General features: G+C 40.1%; 2 protein-coding genes across 6 annotated transcripts; one reads left to right on the forward strand and one right to left on the reverse strand.

Annotated features, from left to right (window-relative positions):
- Nucleotides 1-1,284: 1,284 nt before the first annotated feature.
- LOC105916238 (RNA-binding protein 4) lies at nucleotides 1,285-13,039 on the reverse strand. Of its 4 annotated transcripts, XR_002426932.2 has the most exons (10): nucleotides 12,984-13,039; nucleotides 12,181-12,360; nucleotides 9,365-9,549; nucleotides 9,015-9,188; nucleotides 8,816-8,925; nucleotides 8,324-8,593; nucleotides 7,964-8,214; nucleotides 5,162-5,578; nucleotides 1,979-2,110; nucleotides 1,285-1,871 (listed from the first exon to the last, which is right to left on the reverse strand). XR_002426932.2 is itself a non-coding variant. In XM_012850630.3 (9 exons), exons 2-9 carry the CDS (start codon nucleotides 12,339-12,341, stop codon nucleotides 2,107-2,109), a joined length of 1,572 nt encoding a protein of 523 aa, XP_012706084.2. In that variant the 5' UTR covers nucleotides 12,342-12,360; nucleotides 12,984-13,039; the 3' UTR covers nucleotides 1,285-2,106. The 4 variants fall into 4 exon arrangements, 3 of the variants coding, with proteins under 3 accessions (XP_012706084.2, XP_012706082.2, XP_035998810.1); XM_012850630.3 differs by having other exon boundaries at nucleotides 1,285-2,110; XM_012850628.3 differs by lacking the exons at nucleotides 1,285-1,871; nucleotides 1,979-2,110 and having other exon boundaries at nucleotides 4,021-5,578.
- Nucleotides 12,387-24,527, forward strand: LOC110366734 (ras and Rab interactor 3). 2 transcript variants are annotated; one of them, XM_036142916.1, is made up of 8 exons: nucleotides 12,387-12,401; nucleotides 15,310-15,511; nucleotides 16,044-16,247; nucleotides 17,722-17,836; nucleotides 20,117-20,189; nucleotides 20,337-20,428; nucleotides 22,635-23,905; nucleotides 24,283-24,527. In XM_036142916.1, the coding sequence occupies exons 3-7, from the start codon at nucleotides 16,044-16,046 to the stop codon at nucleotides 23,834-23,836; spliced, it is 1,686 nt and encodes a 561-aa protein (XP_035998809.1). In that variant the 5' UTR covers nucleotides 12,387-12,401; nucleotides 15,310-15,511; the 3' UTR covers nucleotides 23,837-23,905; nucleotides 24,283-24,527. The 2 variants fall into 2 exon arrangements, with proteins under 2 accessions (XP_035998809.1, XP_035998808.1); XM_036142915.1 differs by lacking the exon at nucleotides 12,387-12,401 and having other exon boundaries at nucleotides 15,226-15,511.
- The last annotated feature ends 108 nt before the right edge of the window (nucleotides 24,528-24,635 follow it).

Here is a 24,635-nt window from a genome sequence, read left to right on the forward strand (position 1 = left end):
ATTGGAACTGAAGGTGCCAAGAAATTATACCCCACACCATTAAACCAGCATAGATTCCTGCTCTCGTGTTGTTCCCTGCCATCTGAAATCGAGACGTCATTAGACAAGGCAATAGCCCACCATGTCAAAGCTTGACTTGGTGGGCTTTCAGGGATAGTATTCCATATGCAGTGGCTTTAACGAGTGGGTGTCAGTACTATCGTTGCCTTTCCATCATCTTAAACCAGCCTGTTCATTCTTCAGACATTGTCAAGGCATTTCTCGGTCCAAACACAACGGATGCTGAAAATGTTTTGTTGCGCCCGCCCGTATATTCTAGAGGATCAGCAGATCCATGAAGTGCTGTGTACCTCGATTGATACCTGTGTATCAATGCTAACTTCAAAGTAACCTTTTCCCTTTCTTTCTCATTCTGATGATCAATACGAACCTCAGCAAATAGCCTCCACCACTTCTAGATGCCTAAACCCATTAAGCTGCCGCCATGCCATTGGTTGATTTGCCAACAACTGAACCCAATAAAGTGGCCATTGCATGTGTAAGATATAGCATTGCAGGGAAACTGTTCAAAACAGCAACTAAAGGTGAACTTAAAATAATACTTTAACACTTTTTTAGAGCAATTTTTTTTTTTTTTTTTTTGTAGGTTTAAATTTGTATCAATTTATTAGTACAATCCTAGCTGCATTTAAAGTTTAATAGACAATAGCTTCCACGCTGGTTTGGCTGCTGGAAACCCTGGTTTGCTTTTATTGGAAACTTCTGCATTTTCATGTCACTAGCTGAGTAAATGGCACATTCTGTATCGGTTTTATATGTTCATGGCTCATCTTTTTACCTCAGCATACCATTTGTGTATACTGCATTCACCAAAGCCCTTCAAGTCCCCTTGTGTCCATCTGTTAGCTGTTCATTGTTGTTGAGTGCATGAAACTCAGCAGTGTCTATGACAAGCTCTTCCTTGCAGGGAGTAGGTTCTTGTACTTTAAAAATTTCTTCCAGCAATTTATTTAATTTTTTTTTAATACAAAAGCGATCAGATTAGCATCAGGTTTGGATTGTTATCAAATTGTTTTTTTGTTTTGTTTTTTCATTTAAAAAGGCATATATTGATGTTTTTTTTTTTTAAAGAAAACGGAATAAAAACATCTGATATTGCTCTCCGAGTTATTCCTGCCAAAGTGCAACTTTCTGAAATATTCACACACACACACAAAAATACAGTTTGGTTGAAATTCCTTTATTGATAATGAAACATTTCAAAGAACAAAAGGACAAAATGTAATTTAAAACAACAGCGTAGAATTTGTGTTTATTGTCATTCTTACAAGTTGAACGTGGCATCGAAAAAAAAAATTGTTTTTGGGAGACGGGGGGAGTTTAGCGTCGAACCAGCAACCGATCCTGAGCCAGATTATTCAACTCTGAAATGGAGGGCTCCTCATCAAGGCACTTAACCCCAAAGTGGCCGCTGGGTCACGTTTAGAAAACCTGTAACATCCAATCCCACCGAAATGTCCCGAATCTGGTTCTGGCTGTGGTTGCCTGGTGCTCTTTAATGGGGCAGGTAGCAGTAAAAACAAGATGGCTGCCGAAAACGATCGGATTAAATATAAAGGTGGTAATAAATGTCCTTAAAAGATTTATGTGACTTTTCAAGTCAGAAACAGGAATGTATGAGCTCAGGATGCTTGAAGAAAAATATGCCTGGAAAACCAAAGAAGGAGAAACCGATGCTCTCCCATTTAAAAAAAAAAAAAAAAAAAAAAAAAAAAACAGAAGAGGAGAATATTTTCAGGATATCTGAAATCCTGACAAATTAAAATCCCAAACACAGGAAAAAGTTGTTGTAAGCATGGACATAGCTGTTCCTGTTTTAGTAGAAAGGAAAAAAAAAAAAAAAAAAAAAGAACATGTGCTTGTGAGTGTGTTTCTCATGTTTCGGGGCGGGCCAGGAGTGTGTGGTCTGAGTGTTTACCTTTAGTGGGGGGACACCCCCATCGTCCACAGCAGTTTCAGGCCTAACGCTGCTGTTTTCCCCATCCCACTCTACAGCTGCGTGCGGCGAACGTCCAGGGCAAGGGCTCAGATTGGCTCCCTCCCACTCTAGCTGCAATAATCAGCAAGAGGAAGAAGGTGGCTGGAGCAGCAGCAACAACAATGCATGCAACTAACAGATCACATGGAGAAGGTGGAATAATGTGGTAATGTTGAGGTGCTGTGTGTCATTTGAACCTAACGCTGTCAGGTCGGCGTGCCCGATGGGGAAAAACAACATGGCTACAGTGAGACACTACTGTAAAAAAAAAAAAAGGAGGTTTAATAGCACGTTTGGTCTGCTTTTGATGTGTAAAAAGCTATAAACCAAGCAAAATCCGTTGTGGTTCAAGTGCAGAGTTAAGCTGTTCTCTGACTGCGATGGAGGGGGGGATCCAGGGAAAGCCGAATCCGTTTTGCGTTAAAGTACAGGGCGTGCTCAGGTGAAAACCGGCAAGACAAGAAAAAAATAAAAAAAGAAAAAGAAAAGAATATGCCCTTCTCGCTGCCGTTGGAGAGATCCAAAAACAACTTTTAGGTCGCCTCATTTCCACCCGGCCAACAGCCGAAATAAACCACAACAGGTAACGGAAGAAATTATCCTACTGTCAACAATTCTCGCAATCGCAACTTCAAACCACCAAACCTTCAGACGGCCTCGTGTCGAAGAGTCCGGATCGACAAACCCTCGATAAACACAATCTGCTTTTACATATTTTCCCTAACGGTGACTAGCATCAGCAAACATCGGCTCACGTCGCTTCTTCAGGCTCACATAAGGGCTCGAGTATATACATGACTACCAAAGTGTACATTTCCCTTATGTCTCTGACGCTTTCTATGGAGGGGGGAGGAGGGGGGATTCCTGACAAGAAATGGTAATAAAACAAAAAAAAAAATGAAATAAGACAAAAAAAGAACCAGCTACTAAAAGAAACTAGAAAACCAACTTGGAAAGTCAGGTTTCTATGATGGTATGCGTGCTTGATAACGTTACTCCTGGCTCTTGCAAATTCAAATATGTACACAACAACAGCAACAACAAAAGTCTGTCGTCACACAGCTGTCTGAAATGATGCGACGACGTGAATGCATGAAACCTGCGTCCACTGAAGAGGAAAAACACGAAGCTCTGAGTGAGATACAAAGGTTCTGATTTGATGCTCTAGTGGCTGAAGCAGCAAACCCAAACTGTAGAAATACAACGTCTGACCTAAAGCAGAAAACCGTCAAAAGGCCAATTTCGGTTCCGATCCCCAGTTGACTAATATCTAAATTGACTGATGAGCCCTGATCAAGCCACAATAGCAGAATATAGAAATGTATTTTATAATCATCAATCGTCAAATTGGGCACGAAATGAAGGTTGTAACGAAGCATCCCGTGGCAGACGGCACCATTTCAGTCCCATAACACCAAAAAATTATCAAAACTATGAAGCTACCAATTAGCACAGGAGCAAAATAAACAGCATCCCGTTTTTCCAGTTGTTATCCAAGCTGCGGTAAAATAAAACTTTCCCTCTTTGCTTTTGCAACTAACAAACCTAAGTATGCCCAAAGTATCGACAAAATATAAAAAATGAGTCAGAACTTAGGAAAACAGGTTAAATTAACCAAACTATAAGAATCTTATTTTATTTTTATTTTTTTATTTTCCCTTCCTTTTTCTGGTCAAGCTACTGCATCTGGCTGGTAAGCAACCAAACACCGAACCCACAGCGGACGAGGGCCACAACTTTTATCAGCGTTTTCAAAAATAAATGTCCGAGTTGTGCAAAACTCAGAAGCTAATCCAAAACAATTATATATATTTTTAATAAAGCTACACAGTGAGTTTTATCACCTTAAGTTTCTTCAGTATAAAAACAAAACTCAGTTTTATTTGGTGCTCAAACCTATTTTTAATTAATTGTTGTTTTTTTTCTATTTAGTGCTATTAAAAAAACAACACCACATATCAAGCTTTTCCTGCAGATTGAGATTTTTTTCCTAAGGAGCACAATTCATAGGAGAAATATTGTCCTAGAGGGGATTTGATAGAGCTAGGAGTTATGAAACCCACAGAAATTGAAGGAAAAATAAGGAAGCATTTTCCCCCTAACCATTTTATTTCTATTTAACTGAAAAAAGATTTGTTTTTAGATGATGATTTAATAAATTGGAAGAAAATCTTTATTTTTTCACAAACTGAGCTGCTCATCACCGAACATGTAAAAAAAAACAAAAAAAAAACTGTGATTCCAACAACCTCAGGCTGAACGTCAATTCACGACTATTAATTGCAGCAATCATCATCCAAATAAACAAGATTAATAGGAACAGGATCACTGCAGCTCAGTTAACCTGAGGTCTGTTACAAACTCAGAAACGGTCTGTGGGGTAAGGACACCCATCGGTTTCACAAACGCTAAAACTGTATTCTGAATTCCTGACAATTAATCTTTAACATGGGTTAGAAATATGTTTTTGTACAGTTTTAGACAGGTGATCGGAGAAAACGTTATGTCGCTTTATTGACAGTCACTCTAATATATTGTTGGACATAGGAACAGAGGACATTGCTCCACCTCTGCAACATACTGGATCTCCTAAAGAAATCACAAAGTAACACCAGCAGAACACGTCTGTGGTGTAGAAGGGGACGTGATCCAGCGGAAAACTAAAGACGGTCAACTTTGCCTCCGGTGCTAACCTTGCCCCAGGCAACATTTAGGAACCAACATTCAATAAAGGAACCAGTTCTGCCACTACAACATCTAAAAAGAAACTTTGAAAGCTAAAGAACATCCCGGTTCGAGGTGCCAAATTACCGCCACGTGTCTTAAGACCTCGCTAACTCGTCAAAAAATGGGGGGTGGGGAAAGAAAAAACATTCGGCCAAGGCGGACGAATGGCGCTCTAGAACTCAGAGCGCCATTCCAACCCAACCCGGCCTCCTGCTTGAATTTATTTTTAAACTGTCCCTCGTGTAAATAGATATACGTGAGCACACACATCGGCGACGTGTATGGTGTGTGTGTGGGGGGGGTGGTGGGGACTATCGATAAGGGGGTTCTGGCGTGTGGTAAGGGTAATCGTGACGCTGGGGCGTGGGTTGCCCGTGTGCGGGTGTCTGCTCATACGGTGTGGATGTGGAGTAGTTTCCCGTGGCTGGGTAAGCTCCGGATGAATCATATGCTCCCGACGCCCCGTAGCCTCCAGATGTGTCATATCCTGCTGAGGCGTCGTAGCTTCCTGAAGAAGCATTGTAATTCCCAGACGAAGAGTCGTAGGCGCCCGACGACGCCTCGTAGCCTCCCGAGGCGCCGTACGTTCCCGGGGCCGCGTAGGCGTCCGCTGCGGCGGCGTACGTGGGCGGCGCCGTGTAGGTCCCTGGCGGCGCGGGGGCTGTGGTGGGGGCTTGGGTCTGTCCGCTGGCCGGCGGAGGGGGTGGCGGCGGCGGAGGATTGGTGTAGGCGTACTGGAGGTACTGATACTGTTGCTGGTACTGTTGATACTGCTGGTACTGGTGCATTTGCTGGTAGTATTCTGAGTACGACCTGGAAAGCAAGTTAGAGTTGAGCGATAAGTGAGAGAAGCAGGAAAAAAAAAAAAAAAAGATTCATCTCAGTAGCTTTGACTAGCCCGTTTTTGGTTTGGGCGATTTGATTTAAGATTACTTAATTCCAGTTTAAATTTATCCTAAATGTCCTGTCTCCTGTATTTTATCTGGCAAGAATACTTGATAAAATGTAGGCGTTAGGGCTGGGCGATATGGATTAAAAAATAAATCTCCGATTTTATCATACCAAATCCGATTAATCGATTTTTTCCTCCTTTTTGTTTCATAAAAAGAAATTAAAGAAAATTATTTTAAAACCTTGCTTTTTATGTCAAGCATTTTGTCAGGGAGTTGACCTGAATTGAAAGTGCAACTAAAAACAAGCTGTGAAACACGCTTGTAAAACAAGATGGCAGCCGTGCCATTATAAACAATGAAAATATAACAAAACATTTACTGCTAGTGGTATTACACATTGAGCTAAGAACAGGCTTTACTGCACTTGTGAACTTCAAACTAAGTAAAAAAAAAAAAAGTAAATAAGTAAATGAAGTACCTCGTATTATAGTAAAAAAAAGTTTCTACTTAACAATATTTTGACAATACATTTGCCTAAACATATATTCAGCATCACATGCTGTTCTCTTCATGGAAACCCAATGAGTGTATTGGCAAAATAAAATCCAGATTTTCCAAAAATGAAATTGTAAATTCGAATTAATCGATGAAATCGATTTATCGCCCAGCTCTAGTAGGCGTTACAATTCAATAGGAGAGATTATACATGTGGCCCACCAGGCAGAATGCCACCAGTAGTTTGAACTTTGAATATTTGCATTATTTTACGCTTGTACTCAAACATTCTTGTACTTCTTAGCAGTACAGCAAATGGGTTTTGTAGAACAAAGTATTGCTACTTTAGAAAAGTAGAACATTTTAACTTGTTTGCTTTTAATCCATAATGTCCCACAATGCTTCAGGAAACTGTGTTTTTACGTTTTGGGAATCATTGAAAACACTACCCGCTCATTAATAATCTTAATTTGTTCTTTCAGCCTTTTTTTAACCAGATGTTTTCTTAAAAAAAAAAATATTGCGCAAATTAGCAAAACTGTTCAATACAGGTGGAAGAAGCTGATATTTTTGTCCACATTGCCCAGCTGTATCCCAGCATACAGCGGCAGTGACGTATGGCGGCGACCTTTGCTCGATGTCTGATTTATTTCTTGAGTATCTAATAAAAATTAAAGCACTTTTTTCCCCCCACAGATATATGCCAGAGCACTGCGTTCCCCAGATTTGTCAAAAACACAGTAAATGGCGGTGTGGAGACATTTCCAACACATGTGCTGAACAAAACTCCAAACGACTCTGTGGGGCCAACTCTGGGGCTCTTTGGACTGTTTCAATCAGGGATTGGTCAGAAAGGTGAGCCATGACGCAGCAGGAAGCCACACAGCACCGCTGTACCCCAGGGACACCATTATCCCCCCTTTTCATTCGTCACGCCGGCTGGATGTCATGATCAACTCTGTACTCACTGTGCCAAAAAAAGCATGGCACACGACAACAGACTTAGAAACGGGGGGATCTTTGTCACAGCCTCCTAGTGGAGCTGCGTCAGGGACTTGAAGGTTTTCTTCTTCACGTCATAAGACTGATCTACCCCAGCCTTGGAGAGGGAAAATACCAGATCCATACATGATGTCAAAAGAACATACAGGACCTCCAGGTAAAACATAATCTGAACATAACCAGATCTACTGATGTCACTAGATCAATTTTGACCCTTAAGGTGGAGATGTTTTATATATAAAAAACTATTGGTAAGCTCAACTACACAACTTAGCATTAAGAAAACAAATTGGGTCAATTTGCTGAGCTCAGAGTAAGAACAAATCTTTCTTTGAACTAAATGTCCTCCCTCACTGTAAAAATGACCAGGTGGCCCGGTGGTGTACGTCAGCTGTGGCTTCACTGTGCGCAGGCTGCTTTGTAATCTAGCGAGTGATCATTTAAACAGAATGCTGTAACAAAGGGTTGTGCGACTGGAATAGATGAAATCAGCTCTTAAAAAAAACCCAAAAAGCAACATATTAGATAGTAAAATCCCCCATTTTCCTGTAATTCTCTAGTCAATAAAATCCAGACTTTAATGGAAATAATTTTGTGTCTGCTGATCATGCCCAGTGTGAAGTTCTTTTCAGACTCAAAAAGGACTAAGTGAACACCATCAGGTCAAACGCTCGGCGTATATTGTTTTATATGAAGATGAATATGTTGTTTTTTTTTTGGTTATAATCATAGTACGTCACTTGGCCCCTTTAAATAGAATTAAAAATTTAGATGCTTCCTTAGGCTCCACCCTACAAGAGTGCGTTACCTAGCAACAGGATCCGCCCCTTCAGACGTTGTGGAGACGGGAGCTGCGTCTTCAGAGACTCCAGGTGGGGTAGGCAGCAGGGTGCGTCGCTTGGGGCGTATCTGAGCAAAGGAGCCCGGGACGGGGTCGGGAAGAAGAGGGGCCCTGTTTCCTCTTATTGGACTGCGGTCGCGTTCGTTATCGGATGACGCCGCCGCTGCAGCTGCGGCGGCTGCTGCCGCTTTCCTTCCTGCCTGCTGCTCTGCCAGAACCTTAAAACCAAGTTGTAGGGAAGTTGTAGGGAATAAGTATTAAGAATGCGAGTCCATTTGTTTTGCATTTGGATGAACGAAACACGTTGGGAAGCAAAAGTTAGCAAACCTTCTGTCCTTCCTGAAAGAACTTGGCTCTTGCTGCTTCGAAAAGTGTTGTTGGATCTGGCACGACAGGTTGCTCTGCCTCTTCAGTGGCGGGATTGTGATTGGCCAGTTCTTGGTAGACCTGATCGGCAACAGCGCCATACACTTGGCTGGCAAGAGCGCCGTAAATGACTCCATCTGCGCCCTTAGAACTTGTGAGGCCTTTGAGAGCAGCGTAGGTGGGGTCAAATGTTGTTGTGTTGTAAAATGAGTTATGGACACTTTGTTGAACCTGAAGAAAGAAAAACGCACATTACTGAAATGACCGATTTGACTGGACTAAATAGCAGCAAAACATGAATGTTAAGTGGAAGGTGTAGAGTTAATTTTCAGACTAAAATGACAGATTATAAAACTGACATCATCTAATAGAAGGTTTTTGTCCATCACTGTGTGTTACTAAATCTCACCACATAATGGATATTGCAATCATCCTAATAGAAAATCTGGTTACTTGTATGGGCAGGCCAGCGGCTGCGGCTGCTGCTGCAGCTAGCACGGCTGCTTGACTCTGATGATGCTCAAGTGACGAAGTAGGACGAGGAAGAAGACCCTCTCTGCCGCCTGGAATCAAGAGAAGATCAGATATTTGAAGGGTTGCACTTTATTTAAAAAACACAGATAACTGAATTCTTCATCATCAATTACAACACCTGAAGCTGAATCAGCCCCAGCAATCTGATTGATCAACGGTTGCGCTTTGGAAAGCTCTACAGCCAGCTGACGGCCCTTGAACATGGTCCCATTGAGTGCGTCAATAGCTGCTAGGGCCTCCTCCTTCCTCTCCATATGCACAAATGCATACCCAACATTTGAGCATAATCTTGCTGCAAAACAAAGTGGGAGGCCATCAGCGTAAAACACACAAATGTTCATTTCAGTTCTAAGTTTCTATTAAATGCCATTATTATTCTGGTTCAAGCACTCTTACAACTCCTTCAATCAAACTCTTTAAGTCAGCGTTTGAACACACGGTTTGACTTTACCAACTTAAAACTGTTACCTTTGACTTTATCGCAGTCTAAAACTCTTCCGAAGGTTGAGAAAAGCCCGTGCAGATCGTCTGCTGAACACGTCGCACTGATGTTCCCAACAAACACTTTAATAGAGTTGGGCGGGCGCGCACGTGACTCTTCCACAACCAGGGGCCTGCCTCTGTACTCTTTGCCGTCTAGATGCCGGATGGCCCTGAGGGAATGAAACCAAGAGCAGAACTTACTGACAGGACAAGCGATTAAACATCATACCTAAAACAAGGGTTGAAAATGTCTAAAACTCTGCAGAATTAACGTTTTGTACATTGTCGTCAATAATGTAAAGTACAGAGTTGCTATAGTTCTAAAAAATATGGTTGACGTGGGATTAAAATGCTCGCCAAACTTTTTGCGCTTTTTATTATGACGTTTATAAAATGTTTAAAAATTTTTGTCATCAATCCTTCCCATTGTCAGATTTTCCTCATTAAAACACCTACATTCAGCTGTGTAGCTGTTGTGCTAAACACGCAGCAGTCCCATTAAACCGGATTTCCAAACAGACTTTATTGACACATACAAGAAATTAATGTTGATATAACAATTCCAGTCAGGGGTTAGCAAACACCATCATTACAATTCATTGACATGATCATAACATAGGGAAACTAATTCAGTTTTAACGTAAGTGTAAACTAGTTATAAGCACCAGACAAAGAAAGGATACAGCAGCCTTCTTGGGTTCATTAACAAAAACCTGATGAGACAATACAGCACTAAAGCTCAAGGGAATGTTCTACTGCCCAAGTACAATTAATCCATTAAGATCCAAGGAAGGTCTACATGTGAAAGTGCACATTTATCCTCATAGCTGCTACAGAGCTGGCAAATATGATCTGCAATTTGCATTTACGGTGATGGTGGCTTTGGCTCATTGGTGCAGGCGTGCTCCAAAGGAAGTTGTGGGTTCAATTAGGGCCGGACGATAATTCAATAACAAAATATATTTATCGATAGACGTGTGGTGCAATAGCTCAAAGACTGTGTTTTTTAGGGGTTTTTTGTTTAAAAATGTGCAGTTTTGGTAAAAAGTTGGTTCAATAAGAGGGTTGAGTTTGAATTCATTGCTCTTCATCTAAAATTAGGTAATTAAACAACAGAATAAAATGGCCAGGGCTGCACTTAAAACACATGTTTTGAATTTTTTTTTTTTATAATTATCGATGCGGTTTCTTTCATCAATATGCTTTTTTCCTATATCTATCATCCAGCCATGGGTTAAATTCCAGCTTCCTCTCTGCAACACTTAATCCTGAGCTGTCTATCCCTTCTGTGCATCATATGTGTATGTGTGACTGGGTAAATTGAGCAAGAGGAAATATTTAGCTCGGAAACTTTTTCGGCCAATTCAATCACCTTTGACCTTATTTATTTGTCATTGCAACTTTTTACATTACAATGCAGCTTCCTGGAGCTAAGGGTCTTGTTCAGGGATCTAGAGTGGCAACCTGCGGGATTCAAACCGGGGAACTTTCCCCCGTTTCAGGACGCAAGTGCCCTGCTCCAATAGGGCTGGACGATATAGAAAAGAAGAATATCGATAAAATAGAAATCATAATAATCGATATTGATGATTATCAACAAATTCAAAACACATATATTAAGTGGAGTCCTGACCATTTTATGCTGTTGCTTAGCGACCTATTTTTAGATAGACAACACACAAACACTGAATTCAAGCTCAAACCTTTATTCATCCAACTTTTTACCAAAACTGCAAGTTTTTTAAAAGAAAAAAAAAAAACGTGTGATCTCTGAACCCTTTGAAGGAGGCGGAGCTTGGTGACAGAACGCTGCTGGATCAGCGTTTGTGATTGGTTGGGAGGATGTAATGACTGTAATATCAACCTACATGGCTAAAATGTAAAAGAAAGAAAAACTTATTTTATTTAACTTTTTATTGACTCCCCCCCCCCCCCCCCCCCCATCATCGATATACATCTATCGCTCCATATATATTGTCTATCCCTACGCTCTAATCACTCCCTTAAAAAAAACATGAATCTAACCCCATTTTGAATTACGTACAAGTTCATAATGGTTGAGATACTTAATAACTTGTACTTACCCTACTTGTTATCCCTAAATTAACTTTGTCAGCTTATATTGATGTTTTAATCTCTGGCATATAACCCCAGTGCTTTTAAACCTTACAGTTTCCCCAGTTTGATTTGAAGTTTCGTTAGCGTCATAACAGCTATTGACTATTATTAACAAATACAGAAATCTCTGCTATTAAGCCAGATCTCTTTAAACATACCCATTTCCATGATAAACAAGCCATTAGTAAGTAAGGGGGTAGACTGATTGGGGTATGTATTGCTGCTATGTGTAGCTTTATTACGATTACTATTTTTACTTTTATTCAGATATTTTTTTATTTATTATTATAATTTTTGTTCAAACCCCATGGCGATTGTTCACTGGGAATTGTACTTATTTATTTCTGTATATTATAAAGAATATTCTAATAAAGCTTATATAAAAAAATCATGGAGCATGTAAGAAAAACACAGGATAATTCAACAAAACTGAATCAAAGAACAAATGTAAGAGCAGAAAATATCTCCATATTAAAGAGTGTTGTAGTGTTTTTAATGAAGAATGTAAATAATGAATTATCTGTACTAGATGACTAGTTAGCTCTACGTTGAAACCAAAGTGGTGAGAAACTTTATGGCCCTTTTAACCAGTTTAACACTTGTGCCTAGACGGTCATGTTTTCTTAAACCTGAAGGCAAAGACATGGCGAGAACACCTGGGATCATGGTGGTCAGCTGCATACCTGTCGGCTGCGCCCTCCCCCTTCAGGGTCACGAACGCATACTGTCTGAGCAACGAACAGGTTTCGATCTCCCCATAAGGACCGAAGAGCTTGTTTAGTTCATCTTGAGTCGCGTCTAAAGGAAGGTTCCCTACAAACAGCTTCACGTTCTCCCCGCTCATCTCTGTATCAACCGGACATCTGAAAGAGAACAAACAGGATTCACTGCGACAAGCCGTTAGGTTAGCTTACACGCACCCCGCCGAATGTTAGCATCCCCTCCTGTGAAGTTGGCGCTGCTCTCCTGGAATAACATGTTATGGCACAATTATAAACATACACTTTACCGTTTAATCTTTCAACAAGCGCAATGGTACAAAAAGGGGGTCAGAATATCTACAAAGACGCGTAACGTGCCGACAGGCGTGTCGTAAGCTAGGCTAACATAACCGTTAACTTTAGCAGTAAAAATTGGGTGAGTGAAGTAAGAAGAAGACCACAAGCCAGACAAACTAGATAACCCGGGACAAAGGGCACACATATGGAAATAAAACCGTGTTCCTGTTGTAAATAATACGCACAACTGTTAAGCTAAAACTGCTGGCCATTTTGTTCCAACGCTAGCGTTAGCGGAGCAGCGTTAGCCGTGCTAGCTAAAGCTAACGCTGACGTTTTATGAATACATTTGCAAAGTTTTGTTTTTACCACTAAGGCAGTTTTGTTTGACGCGCCTAAAACAAGGATACTGAATAATTGTATGGACTTTTTAATTTAAAGCAAACGCAGATAAACGTCTAAGCGTACATGTTGCACAGATAGCTTACCCAACGCGGTTCTAAGCTGATGTGGTTCAGACGTAACTTCCGGCTGAGGTGTTGCGCTAAAAAAATAAAAAAGTACCCTCATTTCATTATCTGGTAATTTGTCTCATTGTTTATTTAAAGCAAACTGTCAGCTGATAAAAAAAAAAAAAATCCTCACAAATGAGCTTGAGCAGCAAAAATCTATTTAAAAATTAAAACTTGGTACATGCAAATATACCAAATTTGGCATAACTTTCAAATAAAATAGTTTATGCATATAAATATATAATATATATATATATATATATATATAGATATATATAGATATATATAGATATATATATATATATAGATATATATATAAATATATTTTATATATATATATATATATATATATATATATATATATATATATATATATATATATATATATATATAATAGTCTTATGGCACCAAAAGAACTTTATTGCCAAAGGTCAGAAACACCTGAACTCATACATGACACATTTGTCGCTGCACTGGTTATTCCTGAAACCAAAACCAACAATATGTTTTATTATTCAGTGTTATTCTCTGTAACCAAACATTGAAAATTTAAAAATAAAAATGAGGAGGGCCCTCATGAACTCCATCCAAAACAATGTCAAAATCTAAGTATAATAAGAGTATGTATTACATATTAAGTAAATTCTGAAAGCCTATTACTTGGTCAGAAATATATGACATTAATAGGTTGCATCAACACACAGAAAAACGCAAAGCTTTGCAACCTTTTTGTAATACTAATCAATGAGGAGTGGGTAGCTCCTTCATTTATAGTGTCAGTAATGCAAAAAATATTAATTGTTATTTACTTTCTTCAAGTGAGTGTAAAACCAGGAGTATGCTAATTATTATTTATTTTGTGGTTGTTATTATTATTAATGATAGTAGAAATAGCAGTAGTAGTTAGTAATTCATTAGTCTTTTATTGAGTTATTTATTTTTGTTAGTTGTGTCTAAAATGAACGTGTGACATCACAATGGTGACAACATCTTATAGATGAATACAGTTATATTATAAATAAATACTAAAAGAGCATATAGGTGAGAAAGAGTGGTTTACAATCTGTAAAACACAGGGCATGACCACCTGCTCCCGGGTATGGAGAGGATTCAATTGGAAAAATATGGTTTGATTTTTTATAACCCCAAAGATTTGGAAGGGGATGGTGCCCAGTCCACTGCTTTGCTGGAGACTTAGTGGTCAAATGGATGTGGATCACACACATAATCTGGTCCTGTCAAAAGATAACAGAATACTGGGATAAAATATGTCTTACTCTGAGAACAATAACAGGGGGAAAATAACCCAGAACGTGTAAAACACTGTATTTGAGATGCATCACACATGAGTCCTGACATACTACAAAAAGAAGCTATTGCTATCAGCAAGTAAAAAGATCATCACAAGATTATGGTTCAAAGAGGAACTGACTGTACAGCAGTAGCTGCACATTGTGGAGATTTCTGTGATGGAAAAAACTTAGGTATAAACCAAAATGGTTTAAAAGAAATGGGGGGGATGGTTTGATTATAGAAACAAGGAAGGCAAGGCAAGGCAAGGCAAGGCAAGGCAAGGCAAATTTATTTATATAGCACAATTCAGTACAAGACAATACAAAGTGCTTTACATGATTAAGATATAGCAAAATAATAAAATGTAGATAGAAAATAGAATAAAAGCAAGTAGGGATAGAATGTAGTAACAAAAAAGAACATTAAAAACAGTAAAACTGTTTAACTAGAACAGTCAAAGGCAATTTTAAACAGATGTGTTTTAGGAAGACACAAACCAGACAACAATAACGTGTTGGGTTTCCTTAGATAGGAAACTTATTGACCAGTCTCTCTCTCTTTGACTTTGTAAAGTGCCTTCAGATGACCCATGTGATGAATTGGCGCTATACAAATAAAATTTGATTGACTGACATCAAAAAAATATTTGTATGATGATGTAATTATGGTGATACTTCTCCACTGTAATTGTTCAAAGAACAGTTGAATAAAAATAAGTAAAAAATTATCAACAAACTAAAATCAAGAAAAATATTAGCAATATTTTTTAAAATGAAAGCCTTGAAATGCTCTTCCTGTGACGGGTTTCCTGGCTCGCCTGCTTGTTCATGTGTGCTTGTTTCCGCCAGGTTACCAACAGGCGGCGCTGTTTCGCCAGATCAACACAGATAAAGTCGTTCATGTTGTGCTGTCAGTCTGACCCATTGCTTTCTCAAGAGTAGTGCGCAGGCTTACACAATTATTTTGTTCTTTTTTCCCCCTCTCCTTTCTTTTTTTACACGACCGTAAGGGGAGATTTGTTTCCAGGTGAGATCAGGTGAGCAGGAAGGAGGAGCCATGTAGACGCACGCCATGACAGGCCAGAGGGAAAGAGAGGTGAACTTTTCTTGGTTGTAAACTTGGGAGAAGGAAGAAGATGGAGCACGCCGCCTCAATTCGGAACCCGAAGGGATAAGGAAAAAAAGAAAAAAAAACAGGAACTGAGCAGAAAGGTAACTACTAGACGCGAAACACCAAACCTGACAATGCCAGTGTCTGAACTGTGCAGACTGGACAGTGAGATTGGAGCTTGTAGAAAGGACGGAGAGCGTTTGAGTCGGCAAATGTGGACGTTTCAGGAATGCATGCTGAATGATGTTGACATGCATGCTACTGATAGCGTTTCTGAATATTACAGAACATAACATAAAGACCTTCATGTCTGACATGTAATTGTGTTTTAGCATAATGTGGGAGCCTATCAGATTCGTCTTTCTCTGGGTCTGCTGAACTGAAAGCTTTGACTTGAATTGCCATTCCATTAAACTCTCTCTCTCCCGAGCTGCCGCACTTTACCAAGTCTGGACTTGTAGTCCAAATCCAGGCAGATTTTCTACGCAGGTGTGCGTCTCTAGGTGTTGCAGTCTCACCCATCTTCCTGACTAAATGGGAATAACCAACACTGATATTACGGTGGGACAGCGTGATCGTTAAAGGTACGGCTAATAACAGTGTAATTACTGGCGCGTGTGTGTTTCTCTTCAGATGGCACAGCAGGAGGAGCCTCTGTATGATTTCCCAGAGCCTACCCAGCCATCGAAGCCCAAGCTGCTGGGGCCTCAAAGAGGAAGGGGCTCCCTGAGAAGCATCAGCGTGCTGGACCGTCTCCTGCTTACAGTTCCTGTCTGGCTGCAGCTGTCTATCAACCCGGCTAATGCACTTCACATTCTGCAGAGGGAGCCTCCTGGGGTCTGACACATTATCTATGTCGCATGCTTTCTTGTCAAACACACACACAGTGGCGTATATAAGCATTTGGAAACTTACAGATTACTTATTCTTTTTGCTCTTTTTTTGGCACACTTATGTGTTTCAGATCATCAAATAACTGGCAACTACTCTTTTTCTTCTTTTTTTAACACCGTGGAAGGATTTTTGGCTCAATGCAAATAGGTTTGCTGAATTGTTTGAATTCAGCCACAGTGGAAGGTTTATTGAACATGGTTAGTTTAAAAACTTCCAGCAGATTTGAACCATTAAGAGGTGGGTTTGCTGGTGGGCTTGAGGTAATCGCAAGTGTACTGTAGTTCAAGGTAATAAATTGATGCCCGGCGATAATTCAATAACAAATATATATCGAGCGATAGACGTATATCGACGGTGGAAAAAAAGGGTCAATAAAAAGTTCAATAAAATAACCTTCCTTTTGCATTCTAGCCATGTGGGTTAATATTACGGTCGTTATAACCAATCACAAACGCAGATCCAGCAACCCTCCGTCACCAAGCTCCGCCCCCTTCAAAGGGTTCAGAGGGCACGCATTCTTTTTTCCTTTTTTTAAAAACTTGCAATTTTGGTTAAAAGTTGGTTGAATAAAGGGTTGAGTTTGAATTCAGTGTTTGTGTGCACTGTATCTAAAAATATGTCGCTAAGCAACAGCATAAAGTGGTCAGGGCTGCACTTAAAATATATGTTTTGAATTAGTTGGTAATTATCAATATCGCACAGTATGATTTCTATTGCATTGATATTATTCTTTTCTATATCGTCCAGCCGTAGCCCGGATATTCTTCTTCAGGGGTTTCTGACCAATCAAATACAGGGTTTAGGTCCTGAAGCAGCAAAGCAGACCCAAACCTTCATGCTAACACCACCATGTTTGGCTGCTGGTATGATCCCCTTTTCTGAAATGCCAGGTCCGTTTTACGCCAGATGTAACTGGATGCAGGCCTTCCAAAAATGTCACTCTTGTCTGGTCAGTCCACCAGACATTTTCCCAAAAGTGCTACTTTTTGGGTGTATCTCGCTGTTGAATCATGATCACAGAGGTTGAATTTGAACTTTGTAACCCTTTCCAGGCTAATATGCTGTACTTGTTTCTCATCAGTTGTTAATTTTCATGGCATGACTTCATTCTTTTATCTACGTTACCCTACTTTATGTTGTCAAACAAGTCCTGTTTAAGTGACTTTTTTTATTCTACAGGTCTGTGCAATAGAATTGAAATGAACTTTTGAAAAAGCTCGGTTTGATATTTTTGTCTGAGAAATTGAAATTAGTTTGAGGCTCTGAAAAAAAAAGGGTGACAAATGATAGAAAGAATTTGGAAAGGAGAAAATACTTTTTCTTTGTGCTACATACATAAACACAAATACAATTGCGATTTTTTTTTCCCCCCTCAAAAAGTCTCTTGCATTGAGTAATCAGATTTGTTGTCCCACAGACATTCCTGGTGAGGAAGTCCCGCACATCCCAGAGGAACGTGCTTTGTGTTCGCCTGGCAGATGACAGTGTGCCATCCTTTGTACAGCAGTTTGGCATAAGGGAGGAACAGTCTAGTAAGAACATTAATCCACCTCTAACCCCTGATTTTTCCTTTGTCGAGCTCGTCTCAGTTAATGCTTATTGCACAAATTATATGCTTTATGCAACAGAGGGCATCCTCTGTGAGATTGTCTGACAGAGACAGATTTGTCTGTGTTTAAACATTTTGTATTTGGTTTTATGGCTTCTTTGGCCTGTACTAATTGATGTTTTTTGTCTCAGTGCAGCTTATTTTAGCCCAAATTTTACGTTGCACTACTTTTAGCCTTCATTTAGGCACACATATTTGATTGCATGATTTTGACACACTGCAAAAAGGGAACTAAAAGTATGAGAAATTTTCTTGAAGTCAGTGTATTTATGCTTGATTAGAGCAGGTAAATAAGACTGTTTGCCAATGGAATAAGATTTTTGCACTTAAAGTAGGAACAATTCAAGTGCAGGATATCTAATTATCTTATTTTAGGGGTAAAAATATTCATTCAATTGGCAAATAGTCTTATTTAGCTCCTCAAATCAAGGAAAAATACACCAATCTCAAGACATTTTTTTACTTACTTTTAGTTCCTTTTTTGCAGTGCAACCTTTAGCAGTGCCAGAACTGGAGTTGCATTTTCGCCTGTTGAGATGGGAGACACTGCTGCTTTAGTCTTTTTCCCCGTAGCACACCATCCCCATAATGAAACACGGCAGCGTCGGCAAAAATGCTACAGGGATGCTTCTCTTCAACAGGGACGGATAATCTGGACAGAGTTGATGGGCAGATGTGTGGAGCTAAATACAGGATAGTGCTGGAAAAAGACCTGTTAGAGGCGGCAAAAGATTGCGGCGGCGCGGCGGTTTACCTTCCAGCGGGACAACAACCCTAAACATGCAGTCAAAGCTGCAATTGATTTAAATCAATTGGTTTAAAACTGCAATTGGTTTAAAACAAAGCATATGTATGTGTTACATTGATCCAGTCCAGACTCTAATCAATCAATATCTATGTCAAAACCTGGAAATTGATGTCCACAAGTGATCTATATTCACTCTGAGTCCAAGCAGAAGATCGTGTGTTGGGGATTCCTCATTAGGAATATGTAGGATTCTTTAAGCGCCTCATACCGATGGCTCACAGAACTTCCTCCTGGATTTTCTAATTAAAACATTTTAATTTCCAAAGCCTACTTATGTTGGTGAGCTGTGTGAAAATCAAAATCTTGGGTGTTTTAAAAACAGTCTCACATGTTTTCTCTATCAACTGCAGCATGTCTGACGGTCGGCCCTATCTAAACGAATAAGCCCTTGCAGGCTTTAGCCCAGGGGTGTCAAACTCATTTTGGTTTAGGGGCCGCATACAGCTTAATCTGATCTCAAGAGGGCCACACGAGTTGACTCATTGCAAGATTAAATAGAACTAATAAATGTGGACTTGTTGATTTTTATATTAAGTTAATTTCACTTTTACACAATATATTATGAATAACCTCAGCGTTTTTAAAAAAAGTATGTGCAATTTCAACAATACAGTTAAACATTTACTTGTGCATTATGCATAAGAACTGATCACAGTGATTATACAATGTTGAAAAACATTTATTCACATTTTTTGGAACTTAAAAACACTGTCCTGCATGACAAAATACATCAAACAGATAAAAATTAAGAAATGATTTGAATTTTTCCACACCTGAAGCTTAATCTGCTAATTAAAACACAGCGTGGACAATATAGGAACTGCATATTTTCAATTAAACAAAGTACATGTTTTTTTCAATAATTGTTTTATCATTCTCTTCCTTTTATCTTGTCCACTTGTGAAAGTCAAATCTGATGAGCTCCTTGTGGCATCTTATTGCCACATTGCCAGACAGGACACTGGGAAAAAAAAAAAAAAAAAAAAAAAAAAAAAAAAAAAAAAAATATATATATATATATATATATATATATATATATATATATATATATATATATATGTATAATATATATATATATATATATATATATATTTTTAATAATGATAATGCATTTAGCCACAGGGCCGGACTAAATTGTTCGGCGGGCCGGATCCGGCCCGCGGGCCGTGTGTTTGACACCCCTGCTTTAGCCAGTGTAAACAACACACTGCTTCAACATGTCACTGCAGTAATTTTACATTTGAAAGAACTTTTTTATTATTTTGCATTTTGCGACAGAAAATGTTGTATACAGGTAGTGTGTTTAAAATCCTATATGATTTTATTTATATATAATCTCCTTAGAAATCTATATAAGGAAGTTTGAACACGTTTCCATGCTTGTCTTGTCAACAGCTCTGTCTCTGGCGGGCTCAACCATCACCTTTCCGGATCTCCCAAGACTAATTTCCTTTTACTGTGTCAGCAGGTAAAAAAACCCAACAACAACTCCTTTCCAATTTTGTTTCTATCAATTTCTTCCATCTGTATTTCATCTTTTTCATCCTGGGATCGTTAAGTGTTGAGGCTACAAAGGTTGCTGCTTGTGTGAGCGCGTGTTGCTTTTGTCTTTCAGAGATGTGTTGCCTTTCCCTCTGGAGCTTCCTGAAGCCATTGCAAAGGCAGCGTCACACAAAGAGCTCGAGTCCATCTCCCACATGGGAATTGGTGAGGGAGTTACCTGTTTCCTCACAGCAGATCTTGCAACCTGACATTTAACTGTCTAAGGCTTTGAAAAAGGGATTTATTTACATGACTCATTCACAGACGGTGGCGCTTGAAAGTGTACACACCAACCTGTTAAAGCGGCAAATTCTTGTGACAGAAAAGTTCAGAACCTAATAACCATTAAATAGATTAAGGCACGTTTGTTAAAAAATCATATGGAATGCAACGCAATCTGTTAAAACCTAGTTAGATAGCTGTACATGATGAAATACTAATACTCAATTGAATAAAGTTTTTATTGAATTTAATTTTTTTGTCGTTTTAAGACAAACAGTGAAAAAAATTCTAAATGTACAAAGGTGTCCGACAGCAACACCGAAGGAGCTGCAGAAATTTCTGGCAAGTACTATTGACCTTGTTCGTAGTTAAACCCAGTTAAACCCAGAAAAATGTCATACCCCTGGCAGATTTAGATTTAAAATACTTTTTTTAGATTTAAAATACTTTTTTTTATTCAACCAAGAAGTTCGTTTCTTGCAAGAAATGAAACATGCATCTCTAAAAGATACACAATAAGTTTTATGTACATTGATGTGGTATGTTGGAAGTTATGTATGAACATTCAATGGAAAAATCCTTTTAATGGTGGGTTTTAATGCATTACGGCATTAAAACCTTCCTTATAATTGCCAGCTCTTGGCATGTTACCACTGGTAATGTGATGAACTACATGTTTATGAAGTCAGAAGGCCTGCTTGCCTCCACCCTAACCTTTAGCTGCCCCCGCAGATTCTCTTAACAAATTCATGCTGGGTTTTTCCAAAACGTTAATATTACTTCAAATCAGAAGAGGCATGATGGTAAAATGTAAATAGCACTTAAAGTCTAGATTTAAGGCTCAACTGTACACGTGACAAGAATCTATGTTCAACAAATGTCTGTAAAAAAAGGACAGGGTTGCAAGACATTATTTTTCTTTTAGATCAGGAGGAAATCTTTCTAAACCTTCTGATCCTGATTCCAAAGGATATGTTAAGCTCAGCATCACTGAAGGTACCCCATATATACACAGTGAAACATGGTAGTGGCAGAATCATGCTGTGGGGCTACGTTTCCTCAGATGGATCTGGGGTTTTGTGATGTAAAAAGACCGACCACAGGACATGATTTCAAAAACTAATACTAGTATTATATAAATGCTTGGCTAAGGCACCTTACGATTCACTTTTATTCATTCAGTCTTCTGGAGATGATTACTGCGATCGAATATAATGAATCTAATTGACCTGAAATAAAGTTCAGCCACTGTAGTTGGATTTTCCAACCTTGCGTTCTTTAGCTCACACCTTACTACAAAGGGTCAAATGTATGGTTTTATACAAAGGTATCAGTCAGGAGAAGGGGTACAGTCATTTTTGGTTTTAACATTTCTCTTCTAACATTTGACAACAATCACGTCTGTTGTCTTAGTCAACCTAAATCTAACATAAAAATCTGCGGGTTCATTACTGAGCAAGGACAAAGCGGCAGGGCGTCAGCGATTGCCATGATGAGTGCTGTCCGAATAGTGCATCAGTAATGAAGGAGGTAGGAAAAGAAGCCTGTATGCTCCCTGTCGCGGCTAATTTAGGAACCTCACAATGTCCCTTACCGGTGATAAGGTCCTATAAGCAATCCCACAATCCTTTGCGTGACATGATGTTAAAGCACAGCCCAACTCACGGAAATGAACAAAAATGGCTGGAGAGCAGAGAGCACACACTTTGTAGTTCATTTTTGGAAGGCTGTAGGCCAAGATTTGACCAGAATCATCCATGTGCGTTTGTTACGTAATGATGTCGGAGTTAAAGGCTGTCTGAAATCGGCCCGGCAGTCCAAAGCTCCTCTCCTCCCCATGATAGTGTTCTTACTGTTGTTCCTGTGAAAGGTTAAGGAACAGGAGCGAGGAGCTGTAATAATAAAGTTTCCCTCTAACAGATTTGATTTTTGGTTGAATTGCCCAGGATAAATGTCACGTGTAGGTTTTGGCATGTCATCATTTTTTCTGTCATAAAAACCAGGTATTTTAACAGGGTGTGCGCTTCTGAGAGCTACTGTACTCTGAATGTAGAAAGGATTTGAATTATTTATTTTTTTAAATCTTATGCACATATTAAATGGTGTTCTCTGAAAAGTTTACTACAATGTCGTTGCAATTCACTTCTAGAATTCTGGCGTTCGCATCTGAACGTTCGCGGACCCCGGGAGCCTCCTAAGCCCAGAAAAGAGGAGAAGCAGCCAGACGCGTCAACATCAGCCACGCCCGTTCTCCCACAGACCAACTCTGCGGCTCGGCCAGCTTCCGGCCACCAACCAGATTCAGAGCACCTGCTCAACGCAGCCGAGCCCCACGCAAACGGCACCAAATCTGATTCGAATCCAACTCTGTTCCAGGAGTTTTGCCCGATCGCGACGCGCAGCCCGAGAGAACTGGACTGCGGTTCCGGCCAGGGCGACCTCTGCTTCATCAACCCTCTTTTCCTGCAGTCGCTGAGCGCTTTCTCCAGGAGGCGCATGTTCAAACGCAGCCTAAAGATTCGGGTTTCCACCGAGACGTCCACCATGCTCTCGCCTCCGCTCGCTCCGCCGCCTCCTCCGCCCCTCGTGCCTAAAAGCAAAGGGAGATGTAAGGGTCTGAAAGGAGTCGTCGTTAAACCCAACGGGGGCACGCTTTGTGTTGCTCAGCCTCTCATCGAAGTAGAAGAGCAACCTCCTTCAGGAGATCCTTATTTCTGGCCAGAGATGCAGGAGGGCCCAGCAGACAGTGAAACGGGCCACGCTGACGTCAAACAGGAAGTGGCTTCTCCTCAGGCTCCAGACATAATAGAGCATCTTCTAGACGACTACATGCAGCCTGGTCCAGCGGTCAGCTCTCCCTCACGCTCTCCTTACCAGTCGCCATCCATTTCTCCGAGAGCGCCTCCTCTGTTCCCCAAAACCGGTCGCTCCCTCTCTCCTCACGACTCTCCCAGTGCTTCCCCGTCCCCCTCACCTTATCAGTCCCCGTCCCTATCCCCCAGAGCGCCTCCACCTCTCTCTCCATACGACTCACCGAGCATTTCTCCCTCCCTCTCCCCCGTGGCCTCTCTGAGCTCCTCCCCACTGACGGGTCGAGCCTGCGGCGCTCCCTCAGCACCAGACGGGCAGAGGTCGGGGCGGGAGGCCGAGGAGGAAGCGGAGCGCGCAGATAGGGATAAAGACGATGACGGGGAGACGAAGGATTTGGATGAACGGAGGGAAGAAGGGGAGAATGATGTGGAGTTAAAGAGAAGCGGAGAAGTGGTCAGTAATCCTGAAGAAACAGAGACTCCAGCTCAGTCCGCCCTCAGGCAGGACACGGTTAAACAAGGCGAAGAGCAAACGCCTTAGACTCTTTGTGAAATTCAAAGCATTTAAAGTTATATAATTTTTTTAAAGAGCAGAGCAGAGATACCTTACAGCACAGGTGTCAAACTCAAGGCCCGCGGGCCGAATCCGGCCCGTCAAGATAAATTATCCGGCCCTCAAGAGCCAACAAAAAGCCATATCATTTCATAAAATCGAGGCATATATCCTTTTAAAGTGTATAAAGTGGCTAAAACTGTGCCTCCTGTAAGTGTAACTCACCCCAGTATCAACTTTTTTTGCAGATAAACTGTATAAACTGGGCCTAAGGTTGCTACTTTTATGTTACTGTGCAATTTTTATACTTCTATGTGAACTGGAATGAAATTATGAAATGAAAAGTATCGTCTGTACACGTGCAACCGGCCCTTTTAATGACTTCATGATGCCAAAGTGGCCCCATATAGAAATGAGTTTGACATCCCTGCCTTACAGGAATATCTATATTAGAATTTAAATTCTAGACTTAAACGTCTTTTATTTGGTCTTCGTTTTGAATTAGAGTGCAGTAAATATTTTTTCCAACCGAACCCAGCTACAATAGCAACAGTTGTTGAAATGTTTGCTAAAACACATTCACTAACAATCCAGCTTTTTGGATTAACATTTTTTTTTCTCTCAATCTGAAGAGAGAGATTTGTACTTGCAAATTGTAAATAAAGCATTCTCAATGAAATGTTGATTACATGTGTTTTATAAATCGAAACATGTCGCTTAAGTAGACATCTGGGGAAAAAAAGGAACTTTTTTGTTTAGTTGATTGAGGGTTTCATAGTTCATGTAT

Source organism: Fundulus heteroclitus, chromosome 11 (genome assembly GCF_011125445.2).
Source record: "Fundulus heteroclitus isolate FHET01 chromosome 11, MU-UCD_Fhet_4.1, whole genome shotgun sequence".
Taxonomy (NCBI): domain Eukaryota; kingdom Metazoa; phylum Chordata; class Actinopteri; order Cyprinodontiformes; family Fundulidae; genus Fundulus; species Fundulus heteroclitus.

Coding starts and splice junctions, on each gene's coding strand:
- LOC105916238 (XM_012850628.3), bottom strand. CDS start 12,341: ATGAGCGGGGAGAACGTGAAGCTGTTTGTAGGGAACCTTCCTTTAGAC. Junction 9,550..12,180: donor GGGGAGGGCGCAGCCGACAG/GTATGCAGCTGA, acceptor TCATTCCCTCAG/GGCCATCCGGCATCTAGACG. Junction 9,189..9,364: donor AGACTGCGATAAAGTCAAAG/GTAACAGTTTTA, acceptor TTTGTTTTGCAG/CAAGATTATGCTCAAATGTT.
- LOC110366734 (XM_036142916.1), top strand. CDS start 16,044: ATGGCACAGCAGGAGGAGCCTCTGTATGATTTCCCAGAGCCTACCCAG. Junction 16,248..17,721: donor TGCAGAGGGAGCCTCCTGGG/GTCTGACACATT, acceptor GTTGTCCCACAG/ACATTCCTGGTGAGGAAGTC. Junction 17,837..20,116: donor CATAAGGGAGGAACAGTCTA/GTAAGAACATTA, acceptor TCTTGTCAACAG/CTCTGTCTCTGGCGGGCTCA.